We start from the raw sequence: 25,657 nt of genomic DNA, 5'->3' as shown, positions 1-25,657 counted from the left end.
TTTAAATGGGTAGGGAGTCCAAGCATGGAGGCAATCCCTTCTGAAGATGCTGCTTGTCTTTTGTGTTGTTAGTTATGGTTAATGGTTACTGCATATTCTGTAAATGACAACAGAGTGTAGATAATGAAACTAGACTTAATAACATTGCTGGTAATCCTGTTATGCTACACAGGCTTTTGTTTAAGTTCCTTGATTTTTGGGAACAAATCCCAAAACCTGGTGTATTTATTTTGCTAACCAAACACAGAATTATAAATGGCATTGGTGCTGTTCTTAATTCCATAATCAAAGAGCTATTTTTTTGCAAGTTTAGGACTATTCATCAGTCTTGCTTGTTGGTCATCACATCAGGTATCAGCAGTGTAATTTGACTATGGAGAGATAAGTGTGTGTAATACCAGACTAAACACATCTTGAAAATAATCTTGAAAAATTGTGAAAATGGCATGACAGATTCATATGTCTTCAAGTAGATTCTACCGAAAGAACCTACCAAAAAGGGCTGTACAGCACGACCATAATGGGTAAGGTGTATAAACTAATTGAACTTACTTTTTAAAACTGTCTGTAGATAAGAGAAGTTTTTAAAATGTGAAATTAGATCATATTCTAAATTGTTCTACTTTCAAAGTAGCAAAGAATGGGGGAGGGGGATGGAAGCGAAAACTGTCAGCCTACAGCTTTATATAAGTAAAAATATTCTGGTCTTAAATAACTTTCCTTGGCCCTGGCTCGCTGACTTACTAAAGTATTCAGACGGCCAAAACTCATCTTTCCTCATCTCAAGTTATGGGGCTTTTGTAAAAAAGTTATTGAAAATGGTGCAGAGGAGGAAGGACACACTTCCTTTTTTCTATTTGGGTTGGATTCTAATGTAAGAGATGTCAGACCTGTTTTCTTTAATTAAGACAAAACTTAGAGCAAAGTATGAAGTTGTCTCATTGCCCATAACTGCCTGAAGTATTAAAAACTTTAAAAGATTTCTTGAAAGGACAAACTCCTTTCATTTTTGTTTTGCCTGAATTGAATATAGAAAGTATTCAGAAGAAAAATGCCAGTGGAACAATTTGTTTTCAATGGTGAAGAGTGAGCCTAACATAAAATTTGGTTTGCAGTTTGCCTTCCTCTCCGTCAGTTCATCTAATATCTGCTACCAAAGCAACTGGGACTGCTGGGAACCAAAACATTTCAAGAAATGTTTTTGGTGTTCCACTCCTCTATGTCAGCTTAAATCAAGGGATTGAGAGCTAACTAACCCCAACTCAGAGTCTGGATAACTGCTTGCATTGACTGCAGAAGTGTGATATTTTTTTTTTTTTTTTTTTTGCCGTAACCCATTGTAAGACTGGACATGCAAAGCAGACCAATTTTAGGGCTAGTTGTCAGGGGTTTTTTCCCTGTTAGTCCTCACAACAAAGATCAGTAACAGTCACTTCCCCCCTGGAGCCTGAAACACACCTGGCTATAGCAGAATCTGGTATTAGCATTGGAGGTAGTCCCTACTGTAAGTAGCACAAAGGTAAGAGGAGAGGGGAAGAAGTTTTAAAGAAGGTAATCCCCAGGAGTCCAAGGGACAGTGCTGCAAAAGGCACGGGGGAAATGAAATGCAGCTCAGGATGGTATGCAGGATTGATTAAGCTAGTGATCTGTGAAGTATGGTACCTTTCCACCAGCATTGTCAATATGGATGTATATGAGGAATCTGGAAAGGAAACCAGAAAACAGACTATACCAAGCAAATTGTTCGTGAAAGAATGAAAATTCCTTCCTAATCTATGTATTATGCTATAAAGCATTAGATTTTGATTTTTTTTCCATCTAAATGTACATTGTAGATAAAAGTCCATGAAGTTGCTGGGGCTGTGTGGCATTACTGGCTAATAAGAACAAAGTGTTTGTTAGTCCATGGGGGATTAGACCTCTACCACTAGTAAACCATTTTTGCTTTGTTCTTGAAATAAAGCATCGGGCTCCATTGCTCTGTCACTGTCTTTTAGGAGTTAACTGAAAGGGATGTTTTCTAGAAACCTATAGTCAGAATTGTCCTAAGTAATTGAACTCCCACTTGGCTTGTATCAAGTGGTTTTAACAAAAGTCAGTGGAAGTTAAAGATAGAAAAGCTGAATTAGTTCAAGGAACAAGGTCTGCTTATATGACCCAAATGCTGTGTTGAGATCACGTCTGGTAAACGAGAGGTGTGGGGCTGTAAGTTAATAGATAAAAAAAAATAACACATTGGATATTTAGACTGAATTGGTGAACGAAATAGAGGTGATGGGCTGTTCTGGCCCCATCCCCTGCTGGGGGTCCTTAATTTGATGCCAAGACACTGAAAGGAATAAACTTTGCTATTGTGGTCACTCTTTTGTTCAACTCTTCCCTGTAGTACTATATAATCCTCCCTAATACTGCTGGACCTTCATTTTGATCCTCAGAGATGTCTCGAACCACTGTAAGCCACAGAGAGGGACCCAGGTGATAGTGCATCCTCTGGCTTTGGCTAAATCCTGAACACTACCTGAAATGACAAGTGTTTATGCTTTTGCCTATGCTCTGCTAAGACCTTTTCCTTCTCTTATTTTTCTTCTTTCATCCAAGTTAGTCATCCGAGACTGCATCTTTCAGTACGCTGGTGTGAATCTCACCAGAGACGCAATTAAAAGCAAGTCTTAATCTAACCCATACTTTTCCCAGATATCAAAGCAGCCAGTTGCATAGTATACAAGGTGAAAGTGATAGTAATGGAAACAGAAGTTGCCTTTTCTGTCTTTGCTCTTCCTTTGTGTGCATCTGCCATGATGCTTCACAGGAGCAGAATCAGACTTCAGTAACAGTAGCTCCAGCCCATCTCAAATAACTCTTTTTCTCCAAAAGTCTGTTATGCTATTTAAAAGACTATTGCTAAAATTAAAGCTATACTTGAATGCTTTAGCTGTGTTGCTGTTTTGTCTGTATCTTTAATAAAAGGTTTAGAACTAATTTTAATGGTTACAGTTTGGCATTGGGTTAAATATAGGTCCCTGTACTTGAAACCCCATACCCTATCTAATTGTTTAATGTGTGGTGATGGGCCTTTTGAGCCAGATCCAGAGAACTAGCTGATGTGTACCATATTCCTTCAAACAACCTATGGGATCTAGCAGTGGAGTGAGCCTGAAGACAGCTCTGGATATGTACTCTGAGGAAATAGGTCAGCCCATTTCATTGTTGCTTCATAGCTGCACATTAGAGACCAGGTGATAGGTGTCAGGTGTGCTAGCCAGTAGCACTAGAGATATTATTTAAGATCAGGTTCATAGACAAAGATAATCTGTCCTTTTTGCAATTACATAAGATTCCATGTTAATTTAGAGCAGGAAGAGAAGTGAGGGAGGTGGGTTAGTATGAGGAGTATATCACCTTTCTTTCAATTTTTGAACTGTGTGAATCTATTTCGTATGCATTTGAGAGAGGTTTTAAAATAATTCATTTGCTTTATATAACCGTTAAAATATGTTCAGTTAAGGCAACAGGTTATTCTATGTTTCATACTTGTTGGAGCAATTTCTTTTCTCCCCCTGTATAATTGAACCATAAGACCCTTCGTTTCAGTCAGCATGCTGCTGCTCTGCCATCTGTAGTTTGACAGACACTAACTTGCATTAGAAATGCTTAATGTGATTGAGTGTGAAAACCCCAAACCTGTCTGCTAGAAGCTTTTAACATGCTTATGGACTTAAACAGTTTGTGACTTCTTTACCATTTTCCCCCATATCTTTGCCTCCAAGTCAAAATTTTCACAAATCCATAACTTATGTATGTTCTTTTGTTTTGGGCATTGCATCTCCTACAGGCAGCTGCAACAGCAGGTTATGTGAAGAATGCATCTGTTTTTTCATGAGCAGTGTCTCCCCAGTGCCAGAGATGGTTTCAAGTAACTCCTAGATATTATTTATACTGCATTGGAAAATGGCTAATTTCTAAAAATGGAAAATGTATTACATTTGAACATTTGACTTGCGGCCCTCTTGCCATACTTCCTATAGAGTACATTCATCTCTGACAGTGCTTAGTTTTCAGTTGATAGCTTGCCAGAAAATTTGCTTCTGCTTATTGCTTTAATACCCATAATCCAAAACAGTAGTTCCAAATTGTCTTTCAGTGAGACTCCTCTTAATATAGCCAGATATAAGCACCTGTAATGAAGAGGAAATGCTGTGGAAGCTTTTAGGCTCACACTTCTACTGTGGTTGCTTAACAGTTTAATGTAAGTAATGATCCACTTTTGTTTAAAAGTAGGCTAATTTCATTACAGGGCGCTCCTTCAACAATATAAGTAGCTGAAGGTATTTTAAAGAATTCCACAGTCCTTAAATGTGCCAGTTGTGTATTTGAACCTTGTGCACATATAATAGGACCATTTAAGAATGGGGAAAACTGCTCATTCAGATGACAGCCTGTTTGCTTCCTGGATTTCCAGGGAGCTCGTCAAGCCATGCCACACCTCCTTCACTTAGGTAATAAAAGTCATCCTTAACATTCAGAGCAGTTTGTAAATAGAAGCAGGTCCCTTTTTAATTGTTTCCTTCCGTTGTATTTCATTTGGTTTCTCTGAGTGTATTAACATGCTTGGATGATGGATTTGTTTTCTGTTTGCTGTCTTAATAGAAGCTGGAATTGACAGGAACGGCCTAGAGAGAAGAGGGCGTTCTATAGTCTGTCCAGAAACTTGGTTAGCTCATCTGTTAAGCTTTTTGAAGCAGACATTTTTCAAATAAACTTAAGTTTTGATTTTTTTTCTTTTTAAAGGAATGTTTCACTATTTTTATGGTGAAAATTTAAAGCTGTGTGTATTTAGGGATGTTGCCATTTAAGTGAAATTGAAATTTATTGTAAGTCAAACATTAGAGTGAAAAATAGTCTTTATTTTCTTTTGGAAGGGACTGGGGTGGGGGATGGGGTTGAGCTTCTGATAGTGTGTGTCTAGTCATCTTCTTGTGTCTTCATGGGGGGCGGGAGAGGGAGAGGTATTTTTTTCCCTTTAAAGAGAAGAAAATTGTAACTGTCAAACCATAAAAGGTACCTGCACAACTTGGAGGCATGTCATATTCTGTTACCTCCTTTCTCAGCCACTGTGGATGCCACCATCTTCCTGCCTACCTCTTCTGCCAAAAGCTAGGCATCCTCTTCAACTCAGACCCATCTCTCAGTCCTCATATCCAGGCTAAGTACATTTTACAGGTCCTTACTGCATGACACATGTAAGATAAGGCCTTGTTTAGTGGTGTGAATAGAAAGAAAACACAGCCAGGACCTTATCCCTCCATCATTCTTATAGCAACATTCTTTTCTCTGGCCTTGACAAATACAGTCCTGCTTGCTGATGTGACTGTTCCAGATGTTGTTGCAGAGATCATTGTGGCAAATGGATTTTCCAAGCCCATTGCTTTGCCCATGTCACAAATTCCTCCCTGCATCCATCTGCTGGCTCTCCCTTCTCTATACCAAATCTGAGCTACTTGTTTTCTTTTTCCAATTTATTCCCAACCAGCCTGTCATTTTACTTTATTGAGAGGTTGCCTCATGCCTTCGCTTGGCCCATAATGTCAGTCTCTGTCATCTATTCATCAGTTTTTCAAACAATACTGTTGTGCATTTTCCTAGGTATTCTCATGTTTCATATTATCTCTCCTTTGCTATGATGCCTTCAGAAAACTTGGTAGTGGTTAGGTTGTTGTGTTGTGACTACTGCCTGTCATGCCAGTTAGCATTGACTCATTATCACCTGCATCCATCTGTTTCTTGTCTTTTATAATTAGATTATAAGGCCTCTGGGAAATAAGACCATCTTATTTAATATTTTGTACAGTGCCTAGCACTTAGGGGTTTCTGATCCAGGGCTAGTACTCTGTGTATTCCAGAAAGACAAATGATAAAAGTGTGAGTAGAAGCTAAAACCACTTCTAACTCCAGCAATCTCTAGATTTGAATATACAGTGTTTTGTTCCTCCTTCCCTTGATGATGGGACATGTTGGAACTAGTCCCTTGTTTACTAGCAGTTCATTTACACTAATGCAACTTATTTCATTTAATTTTATTAGATTTTTGAGAAGTAATAAAAGAAGGCCAGTACATTTGGACACTGTGTTCATAAGGAATCCTTCTTCTCTTCTCACCCACAATAGTCATTTTTTAGGGCTAGAGACTATGCGGTTGTTAAATTCCTCTTATAGTGTAGCAAGAATGAAATGTATTGGAATATTCATATCTTGTTACTGATGGGCAGGAAGTCAGTGGTCCCAATTTAAAATGGAAAAATAGTTTTTAAATGGATCTATATTTAGTATTGTTCCAGTTGCACTACAAAAGAATAAGCAAAGGACAGATACGCTGCTTGCAGACATTTAAAAAACAACAACAGGCACTTTACTTTAAACTCAACATGCTCCTGCTCCAATCCCACCACGTGCCCAGAAGAGGCAGCACACTAGTTGAATGCCGCTTGCGCAACATCTGTATAGATCAAGCACTTCAGTGGGGCTTTTTTTGGGGCTTTTATCTAATAGCTGATTGACTTAGCTTCAGCTAAAAGTGCCAAAAAGCCCCACTGAAGCACCCTATCTATACAGACACTGCAGAGCTAGGTCAAAGTAACACGCTGCTTCTTCTGGTAAAACATGGCTTGTTTGTTTGTTTGTTTTTAATGTCTGCAACTACCCACAAGGTACAGTATTTAATACCAGTAAAGAAGGCAAAATTATCTTATGTTCATTAGGCAATTAATGTACCAAAATATTTCTAATACCAGTATATCAGAAATGTTCTAGAAGAGCAGCATGTGCAAGAGCAAAGGGTAGTTGAGAACTCGATCGACAGATCTTGCTTATCTTCCACTTTAAGATCGTTAAGCATTTGTAAGAGCCAATATGTTCCTGGCTCTGCAATTGGATTGCACAATTGAAATTCAGTGCAGTCTTTTTTGCGGTCTTGACTTTCTGTCAGAAGATGGGCTATAATGAACCCCGTAGGATTTCTGGTCACTTCAACTTCTTCTAAGCACATTTTGTTTTGTTACAGTACTTTGAATATGCCTTGCCTGTTTGGGGATTCTTCACTATGCTGGTAATTGCTGTTCATTATTAATGCAGTATTTGTTTGTTGAAGGCAAAATATAATTTGGGCCTTAGGCTACTCAAGTATACTTCCTTAGTCCAATAATTAAAAATTGGGGAAAGCACCTGGTGAGAAAAAGTTAATATCTTCTCCACATTCATTTAGATCAGGGATAGGCAACCCTCAGCATGTGTGCCAGTTAATGGCACATGGAGACATTTTCCTTGGCACAGCAGGAGGTATGCAAAGAAATTGTTTAAAAAATGTTTTTTCTAAGTTGCTGCTCCAGGCTCTCTAGAGCAGCCACAGGTTTCAGCGCTGCAGCGGGCACGGGAGCAGTCAGGAGAACACAAGCAAGAACGTTGGTTGTCTGCTTTGTGCTGACTCCACCCCCTGTCCCCAGGCTGCACCTCCCAGCCCGGCCTGACCCCTGGAGGGGAGCTGCCGGTGGGCGAAGCTGGGGCCAGCACTGTGGAGGGCTGCTGTTCTGGAGGCTCCCAGCTGGTTTGGCTCCAAGCGCTGCCAGCGGTGGCTGTTCCTGGGGCCCACAGGTAGCCTGTGGCCTGGCACTTGCAGCAGGGGTGGCTCCGCCCCACTCATGCTGTGCCCAGTGTGCAGGGAGGCTGAGCCTGGAGCGGGGAGCCCTCTTGTTCTGTCTCAGCCACGCAGCATCCTTTCACAGGCAGGGTGGCTGCAGCCCATCCCCACGGAGCTGCATTGCCAGGGCTGGGCCCCACATCGGGTGCCACTGGGTGCTCACCTGCCCCCTGTGCCCTCAGTCTGCGGAGCCCCAGGGCAGCTCCCATTTCCTGTCCAGCTCTACACTCCTCCAGCTTCCACCTTCCAAAGTGCCCAGTCAGGCTGGCCAGCTCGCAGTGCCTCCCCCTGCTCTTGCTTCTTCCTGTGCCACCCAGACCCTGCCCTGACTACCCAGCCCAGCACTTGGCACCCTGGTGCTGCCCCTGCCCAGGTGGGATAGGAAATCTTGTCTGCCTGACCCCCAGCTGACTCCTCCCTTCCAGCCCTGGGCCTGAGCTCCCCCCATTGTGGGAGCATCGGGGAGGCCTGAGCACCCTGGCCCTGGTGGCTGCGGCTGGGATGTCACTGCCTCTCTCTGTCAGAAACTGCCCTGGACAAGTGGGCCTGAGCTGGTAGCAGTGGGATACATGGGCAAGCAAGAGATGCATCCTCTTTCTCTCTCTTTTTTCTTTTCTTCCTTCTCTTTTTATTTTTTCTTTTTTTCTTTCTTCCCTTCTCTCTCCCCTTTTGTCTCTCTTCTCCTTCTTACTTTTTTCTCTTTTTTCTGTCCTTTTTTCTTTTTTGTTTCTTTTTTCTCTTCTCTTTTTTCTATCTCCTTTTTTCTTTTTTCCTTTCTCTTTCTGTTGTCTCCTCTTGCCTCTTCTTTTTTTCTTTCTCTTCCCCTTTCTTTTTCTCTTTTTTTCTATCTCCCTTTTTCTCCTCTCCTCTTTTCTCTCCTTCTTTCTATTTTTTCTCTCTTTTTCTCTTCTTTCTCTTTTTTCTCTCTCATCACGTGTAACAAAAAAGAATGCACAAGAACAAAGGTAGTATAAGAAGTTTTATTTATTATCACCAGGTTTAGAATTTTTAGAAAACCTGGTATTTACTGAAAAAAGCAACATTTTATTATTAACTATGTTAATATGCAGTGTGCCCTGCCATGTACCTCCCCAGCTTTGTTTTTCTGGCATGCTGGCACTCCAGCACCTTACAAGGTAGATACTGTGGTTTTTTTAGCACTCCATCCAAAAACATTGCCTACCCTGATTTAGATGGTAAGATGTGCACTGTTGTCCTACTGAGACTGTAAGTAAAGAATGGAGGTACATTACAAAGGTGGTGCTCTCACCTTCCCTGGAGATCTTCAAGAGGAGACTGGATAGGCACCTGGCTGGGGTCTTATGACCCCTGCCACCTCCAGGGCTCCTTCCTGCCCATGGCAGGGGGTTGGACAAGATCTGTCTAGGTCCCTTCCGACTCACTGATTCTATGATTCTATGAAGCATAGCTCCCTTTCTTTTTGACTTTTCAAATCCTGTTAAGAGAATTAATGTAGCCTGCTTGGTATATCTGAACACTGTCCCCAAGTGCTGTCCAAAAATGAATCATTATTCTTGTACATATATTTCCCTGGTACGTTTTTCCCCTGCCCCTTATAATCGTTATCATTAATTTAATTAAAATAAGAAAAATAAGAAAAATAATAAGTCAGAGTGAACAACCAGATTTTTTTTGTGTGAGCTTGAAGTATCTTGGGGCTTGTCTACAGTAAAGCACTGCTGGCAGAAGAGATTTGTAGGCAACAATGCAGAATTTGGTTCATGCTTTTACCACTTTCCGTGTACTGGTTCAGGCCTAAAAATCAGATGCAAGCTTCAGTAGGGTAGCTTTAACCAGTATTCAAGAAATATCTCCCTTGCCCATCTTCTCCAGGCGTATGGTTCTGCTTGCTGATCACTATGCATGAAATTTCTGCTGACAGTCACTCAGTGACCAGTTACGAGTAGGGTTCTACCTGAGTCACGGCAGAAGGGGGTGCAGGAATGGGGACTTAACAGTTTTCGTGGGTTGATCATGATGTGATGTTCTGATTCTGCAGTCATTTCACAGTGGCCCTGCCCCTTGGCACTGATTGGCAGAGAGGCCTTGGCAGGGGGTAGAGGGACCAGACGGCAGCTGTCTTCTTGTATGCTGCCCTACCAGCTAGCCTTTCCCTCCCAACAGTGAGGACCACTGGCTCCAACTGGGGAGCAAGCTTTTTTTTTTGATTCTGCAGACAATCCCAGATGTTGCTGTTTCTGCAAAACTGTAAATTTAGTAGGTTCCTAGTTATGAGGTGTCCACATGACGCACCTACATTTCATCCGTGCAAATATGGAGACCTGATGCAGGGATTTCTTCTCGGCAAAAGGGCTGAGAGGGGGTTGAGGAAGCCTTACCTCCCTCTTCCACAATCTGCAGTGGATATAATGAGGACTTGTAGGTGGCTAGAGACGTGGCTCTAACAGGTACAGCTGTTTATAAAAATCTGATTTACTTTTTATTTTAAAGGCTGAGTTACCACGAGTTAACTTTAATGTGCTGCAGCGTAAAAGCATGCACGCAGGCATGCAGAGCAGCAGACTTGCTGTAGAATCTTGCTTTTCTTTACTCCACACTAGCATCGGTTCTTGTGAATCGGTTTCTCTCCAATTTTGACTTGAAATTCTATTCTGGAGCTCAGAAACCTTATTCCTTATTCCAGCAAAACCTCATCAAAACTAGTATAGTCTTGTGAAAAATCATTTAGTCTGAAAATTTTCACCTAACTCTACTCTGGAAGAAATCCTGGCTCAGAATATGTAAACCTGGACTCAAAAGCTCATAGGCTGCAGAAAAAGCAATTGAATCTGAGCTCTATAAAACTGGCAAAATTAGATGAGAATTAAATGTGAATTCCTAAATACCAGATTTATACTTACTGCTCTTTTTTTCTAGCGTATACATGCCATGAGCTCCATAGAGGTAGGAACAACCTGGTCCTCCACCAGGTATTTATTTTGTGTTTGGATGGACAGCTGTATCAGTCGCACCATTTGTTTGGTGAATTTATGATAATCATCACTTGTTGTGATCAACTGTTTTTCTAAATAGGACCAGAGAACATATCCAAATATGGTTAGGTTAGTTGTGCCCAACCTTTTGGCCCTCTAGGCCAGATGAATGGCACAGGACCAGATGGAACCCCATGCTCCAGGATGGGCCTATGCACCCAGATTGGCTCTCTTGTGTCCGGATTGCATCTTGGGGTCCTTCACTGCTCTTGCCTGTCTCCATGCACTGGGTTTGGGCCCTGCACTGCCCTGTTTGTCCAATCTAGCACACAAGGCCTTAGCCCATGGGGCTTCCCTGGGCCAGGTGACATGGCATCAGGGTTGGGCGAATGTGACAGTTAATGTTGAAGGCAGAAACAGGATAACATATTCCTTACTTGGGTATAATTTTTGAAATATTCAGAGGCCTTATTTCTATGGTAGACTATTGCAGTCAACTGTTGTCTGTATAAACTCACTGAGCTTCTGCTCATAAGAAATATTGGCTGAGTGTTGCCAAACATGAAGAGACTATTCTCCCAGCTCAAATTGCTAGAGCTTAGGGGATAACAACACTAAGTACAGGCATTCTTTAAATGTTCAGTTGTATTCAACTTTCTTCTGTTTTTTGCCTTTTTAATTACACTTACCTGTCTTTTACTAAATTTACCCCAGTCTTTACATAAGATGTGATTGCATGTTCTGTGGTGCAGAGTCAAGGAATTTCTTAAACCTTATTACAGTTTTTTCAGCCAAATGCACATAGGGCCACACCATTTAATGTTATAATTTGACTTCTCCACAACCCAGCTTGTCTTTTTTTTTTCTCCCGTTTCCCCACCTCCCAGGCTCTTTCTTGGGAAGAGACTTGCATATTATTTTTGTATGGGCTGTCTTTCATATTGTAATTTATTTTCATTTATGGGGTGTGACTTCATAAAAAAAAATGCTCTTCAATTTTAGTGGCTATGATAGTCATATGGTAGGTAGCTATCTTGTAAAATTGGGCAGTTTATCATTACTCCAAATCTGCAGCTTTGTTTTGATTAATAAAAAAATGAACAAGTACTTTAAAGGTAGGTGGCTGCAAACCAACGTTGGCTAGAAAGAAGAGCCCTTAAAAGCTTAATTTGGGTTACAAGCTTTCGGCAGTGCATGTCATGCTGGTGGGGGAGGAACTTTTCAAAGAGCAACTTAGATTTGTGTATCAAGGAATTTCTATAGCTTTGATTCTTAACATCTTTGAAAGTTGGCCTGGTCTCTGTTGTATAAAATTGGCCTGGTGGCTTAGCTAAAAATGAAAAGCCCCCTTCTCCCTCAGTTCAGGTAGTGTTGGACTAGTTCTGAAATCTGAGAACCAAATCAAATTAATTCAGTTGGTTTCCAGCTTCCTGGCTGTTGGAAGGGAAAGGAGGGAGACTTTTTTTCTTTTTTTTTTCTTTTTTTTTTTTGCTCTTGTGTCTGAAGGAAGCTGAGGCTGTGTAGAAAAAATGTATTCCCACAGACTGGAGGTCTCAAACAAAGCCATTTCCGTTTGCAAGCAGGCTGCTGGATTGCAAAGCAATGCTCAGACCGTTGCCTTCAGGCATTGTGAGGCTAAGCACGTACGCTTACATCACTATAGTTTGAACCTGTATTTGTAGAGACTGTATAAAAAAAAAGGCTGAAGCTAAGCAGGAAATGAAGATTTCCCCTTGTACTCTTGCAGAAATTGATGTGAAAGGGAGGGTTAGGGAACATTGCAATTGTTTTACATTTGTGATCCTAAACCCTCAATGATAAGACAGGAAACCTGAGTCTCGCAATTCCATAATTTTGATGTTTTTAGTTTTACTGCATTTGGCATATTAATACTCTGGACGCTTCTGTTCGAGATTTACCGAGGATGACTCATTATTACAGTTAGTATTCTGTGAGTCTCTGTGATGAACATCAGGCTGTGGGGTAGATAAGTTTGATTCTTCTGTTTGCTGGATTTTATGATTGCTAATTGTTTCAGGCTTAGAGGAACAACAAATATGAAGAACATGACTTAACTTCGGTTAAAGGAGAAGTATATTTAATACATGTAATATGTGCCTTTGGATCTTAAAGGATAGGCTGGCTGTTTTAGTTCTTAATTGGATTTTAATCAGCTAAATCTAAACTGGCTGACATTCACTAGGGTGGCATTAAGCTCTTTACCCTTGTTTAGCTGCCAAAAGCCAAATCAATAGTAATTTTAAAACAGTCACTTAAGCATCTTTTTCATAACTTCCTGTGGCAGACCCTATTCACTCTTTTCAACAACTCTTTATACAATTTTGTTGAATAAAAAGTTGCATCTAACATTGCTACTGAGTTTCCTGTAGGAACAGTAAAGGGAAGGGTATGTGGGGTGACCAACTACAGAATGTGGAATTTTACTGTTACACCTCATTCAGAAAGAACTTTTCCTTCAGCTGTTCAGTGATGAAAGTGTTCCAGCGAACTAATTTTTCATCAGGAATTAGTAACTAGTTTGTGTAATCTTTTGACTCCTCATTCATTTATCTTTCTCTAATGAAAATAAAATTCTTAAGAAGAGAAAATAGCTGTGGTCAGTGATCAGTCTTTTTCTCTGATTAGTAATACAGTAGAAAAAAGAGAAAAATCTGGTCTTCCCATTCCTTGACAAAACAGGTGAACCACCATAATAGTTTATGATTCCAAAAAGCCTGGAAGTAGGATTTATATGGTGAAGCATAATATGTTTTATTGGGCCAATTTTATGGTTTGGAGAGATGTTGGACAAGATTTTGGGCAGAGAACATCCTTCCTTGGAGCACTGAAAGCTTATCGTATCTCTCAGCTATAAAGTTGAACCAGTGAAACATATTACCTGATCTCACAAATCTTGCTTCTCAAATTCTCCGTATCATGACAACTGCAAGAAAAACCCTACAATGCTACTAAAAGAAACCAGAAATATTTAACTGTATTTTGTTCCTGCTGGCATATGTTCAACTCTCCCAAAATATTCCTTTCTTGGTGGAACATAAGCATTCAGAAATGGGCACGCATCTGTAGCATCTGTCTTGAATGGCAAGACAGAAGATGCTCCATAGGTGATCATCTGACAGGAAAAGATGGCTCTTTTATGCCCTTGTCTTTCTCGCACTCAGCAGTGTTAGATTTTGAATTCATACCATTCCAGAATTGGAAGAGAGAGCTATTTGGAAACACAGGAAATGGAGTGGTTTCAACTAGGAGCAAAAAACATGAACGATTTGTTTTTTATCATTGTTTCTTTCCCAGTTGCTTTGTAGCTTGTCACTGAATAATGCTTTAGAATTTAACCTTTTGCATATATAAACTTTGTTCCCCTTCAAGAACATTGACATCACAAACTTCAGCAGCAGTTGGAACGACGGTTTGGCCTTCTGCGCAGTCCTCCATACTTACCTCCCGGCTCATATTCCCTATCAAGAGCTGAACAGCCAGGACAAGGTACAGTATTGGAAAGTCCTATTTAGACTTGCTGAAAATACAGACCACTTAGAATGCATCATAGCATCTCTCTGAGAGGTTCATAGAGGTGGAAGAGCTGACACAAGGAAGGTGGCTGGTATTTGTGTTACTGGGGCCTCTGGCAGACATCATTTTTATCACTCAAACAAGTAACTTGCTTCATGGGACTTCCTTCTGTATCCAGCATGGGAGAAAGCACCCTGAAAACTTGCTCTGCCAGTACTTGCCAGCAAGGGAAACTAGAGAGCTGATGACAGGGGCTGTCATCCCTACCTGCCTCCCCCTTCAGCTGTGCTGCTAATAAGAAGTTAACTCAGTTCACCAGCTGGATGAAGGAGGTACTCCCCTGACCCTTGCACAGACCCATGCAAAGGGCAAGGGAGAGTGAGAACAGTGCGGCTCTCAAACACTTTGAGATGGTTTTGGTTATGTGCTTTTCCTCTCTTCTTAACACAAAGCTATTAGTTCAGCTAAGTAGGTCATGTTGAAAGTTTGTTTACATTCTGGTTCTCATAGGGAAGAAGAAGCACCAAGTGGCTCTTTAAAGAAAGAGCCAGGAAAAATGGTTGGGGAATGGGAGAGTGGGCAGTAAGTCAGGACATTTCCTTATGGATGCAGATAGCAGTGACACGTTTTGTGTGATCTGGCCCTGAAAGAGATCTACAGCCATGACCTAACACATGTGCACAGCTGCAGAGTGCTTCTAAAATGGCTGATCATGCAAGAAATTAACCCATGCAAGCACCAGCTGAGCTCCACACTTGCAGCTGTCATCAGAGAGGGAGGGAAGCAGCAGCAGCTGTCGGGCTGCTATGCCCGGCCTACGCTGGAGGGGGGCGTAGAACAGAGCCTCTTGCCTTGCAGCCCTCACCAGTTACCTCTGCTGGGGTATTGAGGGGAGCCAGGCTAGGCCCCCAAGTTGGGCAAATATTCTCCAGTCCCAGCCTGGTCATGTCATGTTCAGAAAAAAAGTTTTGGGGTTTGTTTGTTTTTTTTCCTCCTCTGTAATTAAATAGTTTTAAAAAAAGTTTAAGTATCATTTAAGGAAACAAGTAATCCCTTGTTGTAATTGGAACCTATTAAGACTATACTCCAGAGTTACACTGAAACATCCTAACAAATACAAAATGGCTTTCCTGAATATATGCCAAGAGATCACTTATACTTTTTCAATTTTTGTGAAGAAATAATTGTCACCTTTTGAATAAGTCCTGTAGTTCTTATTTTCTCACCATTGAGTATATTTAAACGATTTTATTATTTCATAATAACTTTTATTATATATCCCTTTTTGGTCTGTGGAAGATATTCTCTTACATTCCCTCTTTCATCCAAGATTTAGTGCTGCAGTTTTTTTGACCTCTTATTATTCTGAAAAACACATTTTTACTTGAAATTAAATTGAATTATTTGTCTCTTGTTCATACAACTATTACAATTTTACCTTTTTTTTTTGTATAATGATGAGGCTGACAAAAACAAAGTGAATATCTCTAGTAAAGTTTAATTTTGGACCCTGGCTTTAAAATCAGCTTTACATAATATTTTACTAAATGGAGGGAATATTATGGGGAATACCTAGGAAAGATGAATAATTGCATACTTTCTTCCTGAATGCTAATTCCACCCTCTGTAAAACTGGCTGTTATTTAATCAACAGAACCCCTTACTGCCAATTCATTTTGTCCCACACTTCTATCAAACAACATAGAAGTGTGTGTGTGTGTGTAATACTGAAGTATGCAGTTTATGAAATTTTGAAATTTAGAACCTTATAAATATGGAATTTCCTGAACTCTGCTTAGTAGTCTCTTTTAATAAATCTTGTCAAATAAAGAAAAAAAAAGTATTATTCCTTGTAATTGCTTCTTTCTTACCCATCCTGATATAAAACCATCCCCATCCAAAACTAGGAAAAAACTTTTTTTATCTGATGGGGTTTTTCCTATGTGATTTGTGACAAAATTTTCAGTTAGCACTTGATTTAGCTGTCATCTTCAGAATTCTTTATCCTCGAGTCAGGAGGGTGGTAAATATTTCCGAAAGACTCCTGTGTCTGTGATACAGAACAACTTCTATGGCACAAGTCTTAATGGTATCTAATATTATGCTTTAACTAAAGTTAATTAAGGATTTTATTAGAAGTGTTTTCAAGTAAGAAGCCTACTAAATTTTCAAAAGGTTTTTCTTTATTCTTGACTAACATATTTTTATATCACATTTACAGAGGCGGAATTTCACTCTGGCTTTTCAAGCTGCTGAAAGTGTTGGGATCAAATCCACTCTGGTAAGTGTTAGGTGCACACTAAGCAGATCATGTGTTGTTCATAAAATATCTTTTAAACTTTACATTTGGAAGCTATGTAACACACAGATTTTCATGCTTTAGACCCAAGATGCAATAGGCTGATCTGACGGTTGTAATCATATATGAACGGTTATGTGGGCATTACTGGTATCTTCTGGGTTTTTTGGTCATTTCTTGCTTTTTTCTTGACAGAACGGGTGTGTGACCAACTAAGAAAATATTTCTATTCAAAGCAATACAGTGAAGCTAAAGAAGGGCACAGGTTAATCTCTTGCAGGTATTCTGCCTGTTAGATGTGGAAGGTCTGCAGATACCAAACATTTCTTACTCAGCGTATTGTGAATCTGTGCTAGTGCCTTGAAGAATAAAAACAAACTACATTCTAGATTTGACTTTGTTTCAAGTGTGTTGGATTTCTTAAACATTCAGCTCAGACCCATGAAAACTCATCTGCTTCTCAGTGCAATGTGAAGGTTATAATTTATGTGAAACATTAATTGCTGGACCAATTTGTTGGTCCAACGTATTGTTGGTATTAAGGCAGTCTTTATCCTCATATTCCACCACAGGAAACACAATAGAAAATTTGAAACAAGGTCCATATTGAAGAAAAGCAAATTAAGATTTTACCTCTTAATTTAACGTCGTTTCTCTTAATAGTTAACAGCTAAGAGCCTTTGGACCCTCTATAAGAAAAAATTCACAGACAGTTCTGGAAAGAATTATTAATTGCCATTATAAAAGCATTTATTAGAAAAAAGAAAACTTTTATTTGAAAACATGGGGCTAAGAAACCCAAGCCTGAGTGAATTACTCCAGCAATCCAGTTAGAATGCCAGTGTTAGAATTGGAATTTACTTGATAATTCATTGCGACTTATGTAAACTGAATTCTAGCAAAGCTCTATAGACCTGGCAGCTGATGATGCAGAATAGTTCAACACGTAAAAATAACGCTTCCCGTGATCTTTATCAAAGCTTCTGTGAAGCCATTGTATTTGTTCACAATGGAAATGACTGAGTCACATTGTATAAGATAGTGATCTTTGAAACACGAAGTTTCTTACCAAATGCTGATGTAAGACCTAAACTATTAGAGTAACTGCAGTAATACTTATGTGGAATTAGCTGCAGTAAAAATCTCTCTTCTCTGTCTTGTAATGTTACAGGGCATAAGGGTTCTAGGACTAGGATTATGCAGGATGCATAGAACTTGTTAAATTAAAAATAGTCTTAAAGTGTAATCTCTATACCTACAGACACATTTATAAAATCAGATTAATTAAATCACCTGTATGGAAACCTAACCTGTGTTTTATAAGATAAATTGTTTACCAGTATGTGCAGCACACTGTGGTGTGTGCCCATGCTTTTTTGTGGGAAAACAGTCATTACATATATAAAGATTAACAATAGTAATACTAGAGGGAGTTATTTCATTTCTGCTTGTTAACGAAGGTGTTTATTCACAGCTCCTTTCACAGTAAATGCCAACAAATCAACTGGTTCTGTTTAAACTCTCCTGAGGATTATGGGTGAGGTTTAAGAAATAAACTTGAGAAATGGTAGGAAGGGTTTAAAAACTATTATTCCTTTTTTATTTCGTCTGTTAGGTTGTTGTCTATTTAACTTGTAGATCAAGAAACATTCCTTCTATTTACTACTTAATCATTTTTCACATTATGTGGAATAGTTATTAGATCAGTTCATAACTTTTTATGCAGGAACTGACTGCTCATGTTTTATATTCCCTCCTGGGTATATTTGATTTGGTAATAAATTGCCAACTTTTTTCCTAGTTCAAAATCCACGTTGAGTTCATTAATGTACTGCAAAGTGAGATTTGACAAGAAAAGTGTAAAGACCAAATGTCAGATCTGGTTAGTTATTTCCCATCCTTTGTACAGTTAAATTTGTTACTATTCAACAAATAGTACCCTCCAGCTGATAATGCATGTATGGATACACAAGCCAACTTATGTTCTGTCAGCTGAAGGTTGGGGTTCTTGTTTGTAAAAACAGTAGTTTTGACTGGGAGTAGTAATGCTAAATGAGAAAAAAGCTGAGATTGGTTCTGATGCTGAACTCTGATACTTCCTGTCATAATTAATGTTGCTTTTCTGTAACATGATAACCATCAACAGATGCCCCAAGAAATTTAAAGTTGTGAAATGCCTTTTACCATCCAGTCTTTGCAGATAAAGCACTGAATAAAATTGAAAGCTCATTCCTTTAGACTTTTTCATTGTGGGAGTTTTATGCCTGGATGAGCAGAACAGTAGCAGGAATTCACAAGGTGGAAATATTTAATGTTGGCATATCTTTTTTTCTGTGACAGGACATCAATGAAATGGTGCGAACTGAGCGTCCTGACTGGCAGAATGTCATGATGTATGTTACAGCAATTTACAAATACTTTGAAACCTGAAACCCTGGTAATTCAAGAGATTTTCAGAGTAGAGCCAACTCTAGCTACCAGATGGAAACCTGACTGAAATGCTAATCCCAGTTTCATTGAAAACTGGCAACATTCAAATCTCTCTAACTTCAGTGACACTGTCAAAGCTTGTCTCAAACTGCTTCAGCCAGTAAAGCTTGGATAACAGCTAGAAGTAAGAAATCACTACCATAGTGCTTGGAATATCCCAAGTTACTAAAGTATCCAAAATAATCATGTAGCCTAGTAAGTCTGGACTTTAAAGAACTGCCTTTTCACCAGACATCCTGAAGCTTTCATACTTAAGAGACTGCAGTAAGTGAATGCTGTAGCATATAGAAGACTGAATGTAAAGCTAAAATATGAGAAGGAAAAGATGACAGAGCATCATAATAACAATTTTTCTACAATATTAGATACCACAGAATCTGGGTGAATATTTTACCCATGCTCACTGCACCCCAGACAGTAAAATTCTTAAAAATAATTCAGTTACTGCCTTTAACTCTTTTTCCTCCTCTAAAATATGCACAATATTCTAGGAAAATAAGCTTTTATTCCAATTGGGCTTACTTGACTGGAGAGTACTGTTACCATCTTGACAAATCTGGCACAGAAGGATTCTTCAGTAAATAACTGTTCTAAGCCTACCTCTGTCACACAGTAATGTGGCTTCCAACTTTATCTAATGGATTATAAGGACTAGCACACTCAGCTCCTGGTGTTCAGGGTATACTGTACTTGGATGAATCCATATTTCATATAATTTTGTGCTTCCATTCTAACTAGTGAGATTAATCCAGAATTTATGCTTGTACAGCTTGTCCTTTTCCCTCTTCTTCTTTTGTCTGTATAGCACACAGAGAAATCCTATGGTTTTTCTTTTACAACAATACAAGCATAAGATGTCACTGACTTCTTACCATGCCATCGGAATGGGAGTTTCCTCAGCAAAGAGATTTTTTCAGGAAGAAGCAGTAATGGGACAGTTTTTCTCAGTCTTCCTTTGAATATTGCATGTATGCTTTTTCTCTCATCTTGCACATTATGGTCTGACTCAAAGAAGACAAGACATGAAAAGAAAAGAACCGCGGAGGGATTATTGTTTATGTAAACTATTCTGATTTAGAATATTGTATCCCAAAGCTCATGCTTGTGAGGAAAAATTGTAAAGTTTTGTTCTTCTCAAATTCTGTTCTCCCACGAATTTATGTGACAAAACTCTCTGGGCAAAAGAATTCAAGCAAGTGCCTTAACAGTCCTTGAGTTGTTAGATCTTGGCACTTCAGGGCACTGTGCAGAATATCAGCAGCTCAGAAACGTTTTCAGTGTCAAGCTGATGGGCAGTGTTAGCATATTTGCTGCAATCCTATACATGTCAAGCCAAGGAAAGGCTTTCTCTCTACCACTGTTTCTGCCACTTTCTTTCCTAAATATTTATCAACAGTTAAGCCAGAGCAAAGAACCTCTGATAGTGAGTTGAAAGCCTTATGTTACAAAGTTAGTTCTCTGACGACCTCTATTTATATGTACGTTTAACCTTCCAACTCGATAACCATTAGAAATGATGACTCCACCATTCATATATAGCGCCTATAACTCTTCTAGAGAGTTGAAATTAATGTTTTAGATGTTAACAATTCCTTGAATGCAAGTGTGCTATGAATTGTCACAAAGAAAAAATACTGATTCAGATCAAAGCTGTAGTCAGGTGGAAAGAGTCCGGGTTCTGAAGAAGTGAGCATTTCCGTGTCTGTCACATTTAAAAAAAGACTTAGCACACTTTAATATTCAAAAAGCTCATCTAACATTTAAATTCTAACAAATGTCAATGAAAATGCCTTTATTTATCATATGTAACAACCACCCCGAATCATTTAATCTGTGTAGAAGCACTTGGAGAAGTTTCCAGAGCAGCAATTTCTGGTGACTTATGCTTTACTTCCCCTAGGAATGGGATGGTTATCCCTACAAGTAGGTAAATATTCTCAGGCTATGAATCAGGAGAAAACTTGCATAAGAAACTTTAAATGAAAAAAAGTCATCTTTAATAGAAGACTGAAATTTAACTTTCCCTTCTAAAGCAGCTTATTTTGGTATTTTTACTTATTTCTTGAAACTTAAGTTACAGGATTAATAGATTGGTTTGGAATTGTACGCTGTCAAGGTCACATGCATCTCACCAGTGAATTCCTATTTTTGCACATTTATGCCACAAAAAGCTATAGTCTCACTTTCCTTTGAATTTAAGGTACCTCTCTACAATTATGTTTTTATTTATTGCATTTAAAATAGAAAAAGAAAGTTCTGTTGGATGGAAATAACAATACTCTTTTGTGTAAATTTTACTAGTACCTTATTCTGTTAATATAGTTTGAACCTAGGGCTTTTGCCTATTTTTCTGTTGCCCTGTCTATGAACTTTATTTGTTTGGACTGTTATATCTGTCAATAATTGAAATAATAATCATATAAGTATTCATAAAAGGGCAGCTGTAGCGTTTTAAATGCATCCACTTACGCTCTGTGACAGGGATATTGGGAGTCTTCAGAGATGGAAACTTTTAAATAATGAACAAAAACCTTGCTGTGAAATGAACTCTGCTGGGTGGCATGATCTGTCTGTCTGCTTGCTTGCTTGCTTGTTTTTTATGTTTGAAGTTCTACTTGTGTTGATGATAAACCTGTGCTGTAGGTCAGATCTGGAAATAAGCACATGGCTGAATAAATAGGCTTTTCCTAGAGATGTATCTGAATGTGTACAAATACAGTATTGAACCATGGACAATGCGGAAGGATTCAAGAAACACACGGAAGAAGTAAAACAGAAATCCTTGCTACAGTTTGCAGCAAATGTTCAGAAATGCTCAAACAAGTTTTCTGCTATTTAAGTAGAAGAATAATGATGTAACCCTTCTGGATAACTATGGTATGCTTCAACATGATGCAAACGTATCATATACAGCATCCTGGAAGGCCAGTTCTGTTGCACGTTATAAAGTGCAGACTTCTTTCTAATCGACTTTTATTTTTTGATTTCTTAAATATTTCTGAATGTACTAAGAAGGCCAAACATGATATGGTAGATTTTTTTATTGTATTTTAACATGTGCCTTGCAAATGCCTATGTTGTATGTCAGTGTTACTGATGACTATCTCTGCCAGAGATGCACATAACCAAATTAGGGTTATCAGACATTAATGCAGACAGCTCTGCTACTATCTGAATGGCATTAAGGGTGTGTCTCCATGGCACTAAGGTACCTGGGCTAACTCTCCCTAATCCAGTCTGTTTGTCAGCAGGGCTGATTAGCTTGGACAGAGCACAACACTATTGTAGCTATACTACTATTGGGAAGCAAGCTACAGCTCATTTACAGCTAGCTCAGGTATCACAGGGGTGTACTGTGCTGTGTAGCAATACTGTAAGTGAAACATATTCTGTAGAACATAAAATGTCAAAACCCAGTCCCAGAGTGTATCAAGTTTGTGGTGATAGTATATCAATGATGGACTGAATGAACAGCTGCAGCTTTTTATTTACCTTCAAGTGGCGCTGGGAAGGAATATTTTATTTTTGATTTTTCAGAAAGACAGTCTTAGAGTGTTTTGATATCCTAACCAAAAATAAAAGTGAAATGGCTTCAGAATGAGTAAAATGCATCTGATTTGGTTTTCAGGTATATTTAACTAGAAACACTAATGCATGAACTTTAGCCATGTAGTCCAGTAGACTTCATAATGACCTTTCATCACAGCATACATGCTAGAAATTGTGAGCAAAATTTGGTAATTGAAACCACATCCCAGAATGTCATGTTCATAATGACACTACCATATATACTGTTTTACAAATTTTTGATAAAGTTTCTCTAGCTTAAGTTGTCTTGTGTATTCCTAAAGGCCACCTTACCCCCTTCTCCTTCTCCCATATCCCATCTCTTTCTCAGAAAGGTCTCTTTCACGGGCCAGAACAAAACCACCAAACTCCATTCTGTTCCACTGGTGTGAGTCCATATCAACTCTGTTGACTTCTTCAATAGTTACTTTGGGTTTACACGTGTAAACAGAGCAGAATTTTGGTTTGCATGGAGTAGTAGTTTAACCGGTTATGAAGAGCTGTTTTAATAATTACATTAAATTGATTATCAAATGTCTTTGGTATTTTAGGGGGGGAGGGGAATGAGGTTCTCCTGTAAGGTGACCTCAGTGACAAGTCTAGTATGGAATGTGGAACAACATTCTTTGATCCTTACATCTCAAGTCCCTGTGCAATTTGAAGGGGTAAAAGGGAGAGACTTCACTCCATTTTAAATTGATATATAGGATTGTATTCTATTAGTGGCTTTTGTTTTTCCTGCTGTTCTATTCATGGCTGTTCTGGAAACAGAGCTTGCCTCTAAGCTGATGAGTAGGTATCCCTTTGTGGGTTGCTTTAGGAATATCAGTCCCTTCATCTGGAATCTGAATCAAGTGACAGCCCTAAGTATATTGCTGAAGAAAACAGGCCTTAGAGTAGTAATATATTTCCTAAATTCATTTTATGATCTTCCTCCAGACATGATATAGTCAATGATTAACAATTTTGCCTTTATGTTCCTCCAAACCCTACAGTTTCAGTGCCTTGCCTCAAGGTGAATGGTTAGAGTATGAATCCCTTACGAAGGGGGACACCAGCACTGATTTGAGATGTGATTTAGCACAGGGTATTGTTAAACCGACATGTCATTCCTGTGTCTTAGAAACACTATCATGCATTTTGTTTACCGCGACAGATACAATCAGAACTCTTCAACCATTCAGTCAGCACACCCAGTCTTTATGCTACCAGACCACTTGTCTGGTAAGCTCTCCAATAAATAAAATAGTTAGACATCTGTAATGTGTTTCGTGGTCCTAAAAAAAAAAAAAAAAAAAAAAAAAAGAAAAAAAAAAAAAAAAAAAATCTAAGATTGAATGTGCTTCTATAATAGCTTTTCTTCTGGAGTGTTGCTTACAAGGTGGTCCTACATTCAAAAGGTGAGTTTTGTAGTAGAAAGGGTTATTAATTTCTTATTTAATTTTTAATAACTCCTGTTATTAGAGTTCAGATCAGTTAGACATTTACAATGAAGTTGTAGAATTTGCCCTGCCTTTTGCTTTAATCTGTAATATCTAGGTCAGTAACTGAGTACATTTGGTAACTGTCAAAAGGTAAGTGTGCTAGGCACTTGGAACATCTGTGAAGTGCATTCAGGGAGCTAACCCCAAATCATTTAAATGATCTTTGTATATACACTTCTGTACAGAAGGCTTGCCCCATTAAGCAGAGTATTGAAGTGATTTTCATTTTATGTATTCTATGCTTGCGAACTTCTGGGGTAAGAAGCTTTCCAGTTTACTCATAATTTGACAGGATTAGTGTTTTAGCAAATTAAGTTCATGTGATTCCTTTCCTTTCATTGGAAATATTTCCCCACATACAAAACAGAATAATAATTGTTATGATTGTCAGGTGTCTTTTGTCTTCAGCTAAAGCAGTGTATTTTTAATTTGCGATATTCCTGACCTTTATTGATTCAGGACCGTGGTCTGCCAGAGCATTGCATACTATGCAAGTGCTGGGTGCAGAACAACAGTAGGATGAATCTCCTACAGAATATGTAATATGCTTTATTGTGGGTAAGATTTTTTTTTTTTCTATCCCCTATTTTCAGGGGTCTCAGTGTGGCCAAAATCATTCACATAAAGCTGACAAATGGAATATAAGTTCTCAGCTGGGGTGTTTGCTTCTGTTAGTATTTTTGAAGGAATAGTTTGTATTAAATGAAGTAGAAGAAATGTTGTCAGGGGTTTAGATTTATTGTTCTTTTCTAATATTTTGGATTTTGAACTGACCATTTTGTTTTACAGTTCTAGATTATGAACTGTTTCTTTTGACTTTTGCTGCAGTTACATAATATGTTGTGTTATGTGCATTTCTTCTTTTCAATGAATAATATGCATGATTTTAAGCATGTGCCTGTAGTATTTATATTGTACCTAGAATGCCACAGGAAACACTTTTTGAGTTATCACTGTCTCAAATCCATAGTTTATGAACTGAGGACTTAAAGGGTAAGCAGTTAATGGTCAAAACTCTACTTTTTTAAGTCTGTATCTTACACAGAAACTCCCTCCTTCCCTCATGCTGCAGACATACATTCTCTGGAGGCTTTATTCATAAGTAATATGTAAATGATATATTTTCAATTAGGGTGATGAACTGGGGGCCACTGCAGTGAATAAAATACAACTTTCCATGATAAACTACCCAAGTAACATGTCTGTCAAAATATGTACGTGACCACCGTTTCATGAGCATCCTGAAAGCTTTTAAATATGCACATCAACCTTAAACATATTAGTTTATTACAGCTTCCTATTTAGACCAATATAGCATACCAGTTTATTTGCAATTTTTAAAATTGCTGAAGTTTTCCTAAACAAAAAAAATCTTTTTGTCTCAAAAATAAAATAAATGAAAAGTGTGAGACTTTTAGCTTGTTACAACATGGGGAGCTGCCCAGGGGTGACCCTGGCCTCTGCAGTAGGCACATTCCCCTCCCTCCCCCATTCTACCCCAGTGGCTTCCAAGCGTTTTGAAGCATTCCAGTGACTTTGGAGCATTTTGCCATTTGAATTGTTATTTCAAACCCAGTTTAAGTTGCTAGCAGCTGTGTGAAAGTTGTTTAAAACCAGATTGGGGTTCCAGTGGAGAGGT

The 25,657-nt window shown here is 38.8% G+C and overlaps 1 protein-coding gene across 2 annotated transcripts in view; it reads left to right on the top strand.

The window, feature by feature from the left end:
* SPECC1L (sperm antigen with calponin homology and coiled-coil domains 1 like) overlaps nt 1-23,072 on the top strand; it is a 112,648-nt gene extending 89,576 nt beyond the window's left edge. For both annotated transcript variants that reach the window (XM_019539155.1, XM_019539156.1), the window contains 3 exons: nt 14,035-14,151; nt 16,400-16,459; nt 18,818-23,072. In XM_019539155.1, the coding sequence (XP_019394700.1) occupies nt 14,035-14,151; nt 16,400-16,459; nt 18,818-18,907 (267 nt within the window). In that variant the 3' untranslated portion in view covers nt 18,908-23,072. The remainder of the gene's footprint in view (nt 1-14,034; nt 14,152-16,399; nt 16,460-18,817) is intronic.
* Nucleotides 23,073-25,657: the final 2,585 nt, after the last annotated feature.

Source organism: Crocodylus porosus, unplaced genomic scaffold (genome assembly GCF_001723895.1).
Source record: "Crocodylus porosus isolate Cpor-Errol unplaced genomic scaffold, CroPor_comp1, whole genome shotgun sequence".
Taxonomy (NCBI): domain Eukaryota; kingdom Metazoa; phylum Chordata; order Crocodylia; family Crocodylidae; genus Crocodylus; species Crocodylus porosus.
This window is presented reverse-complemented; position numbering and strand designations above follow the sequence as displayed.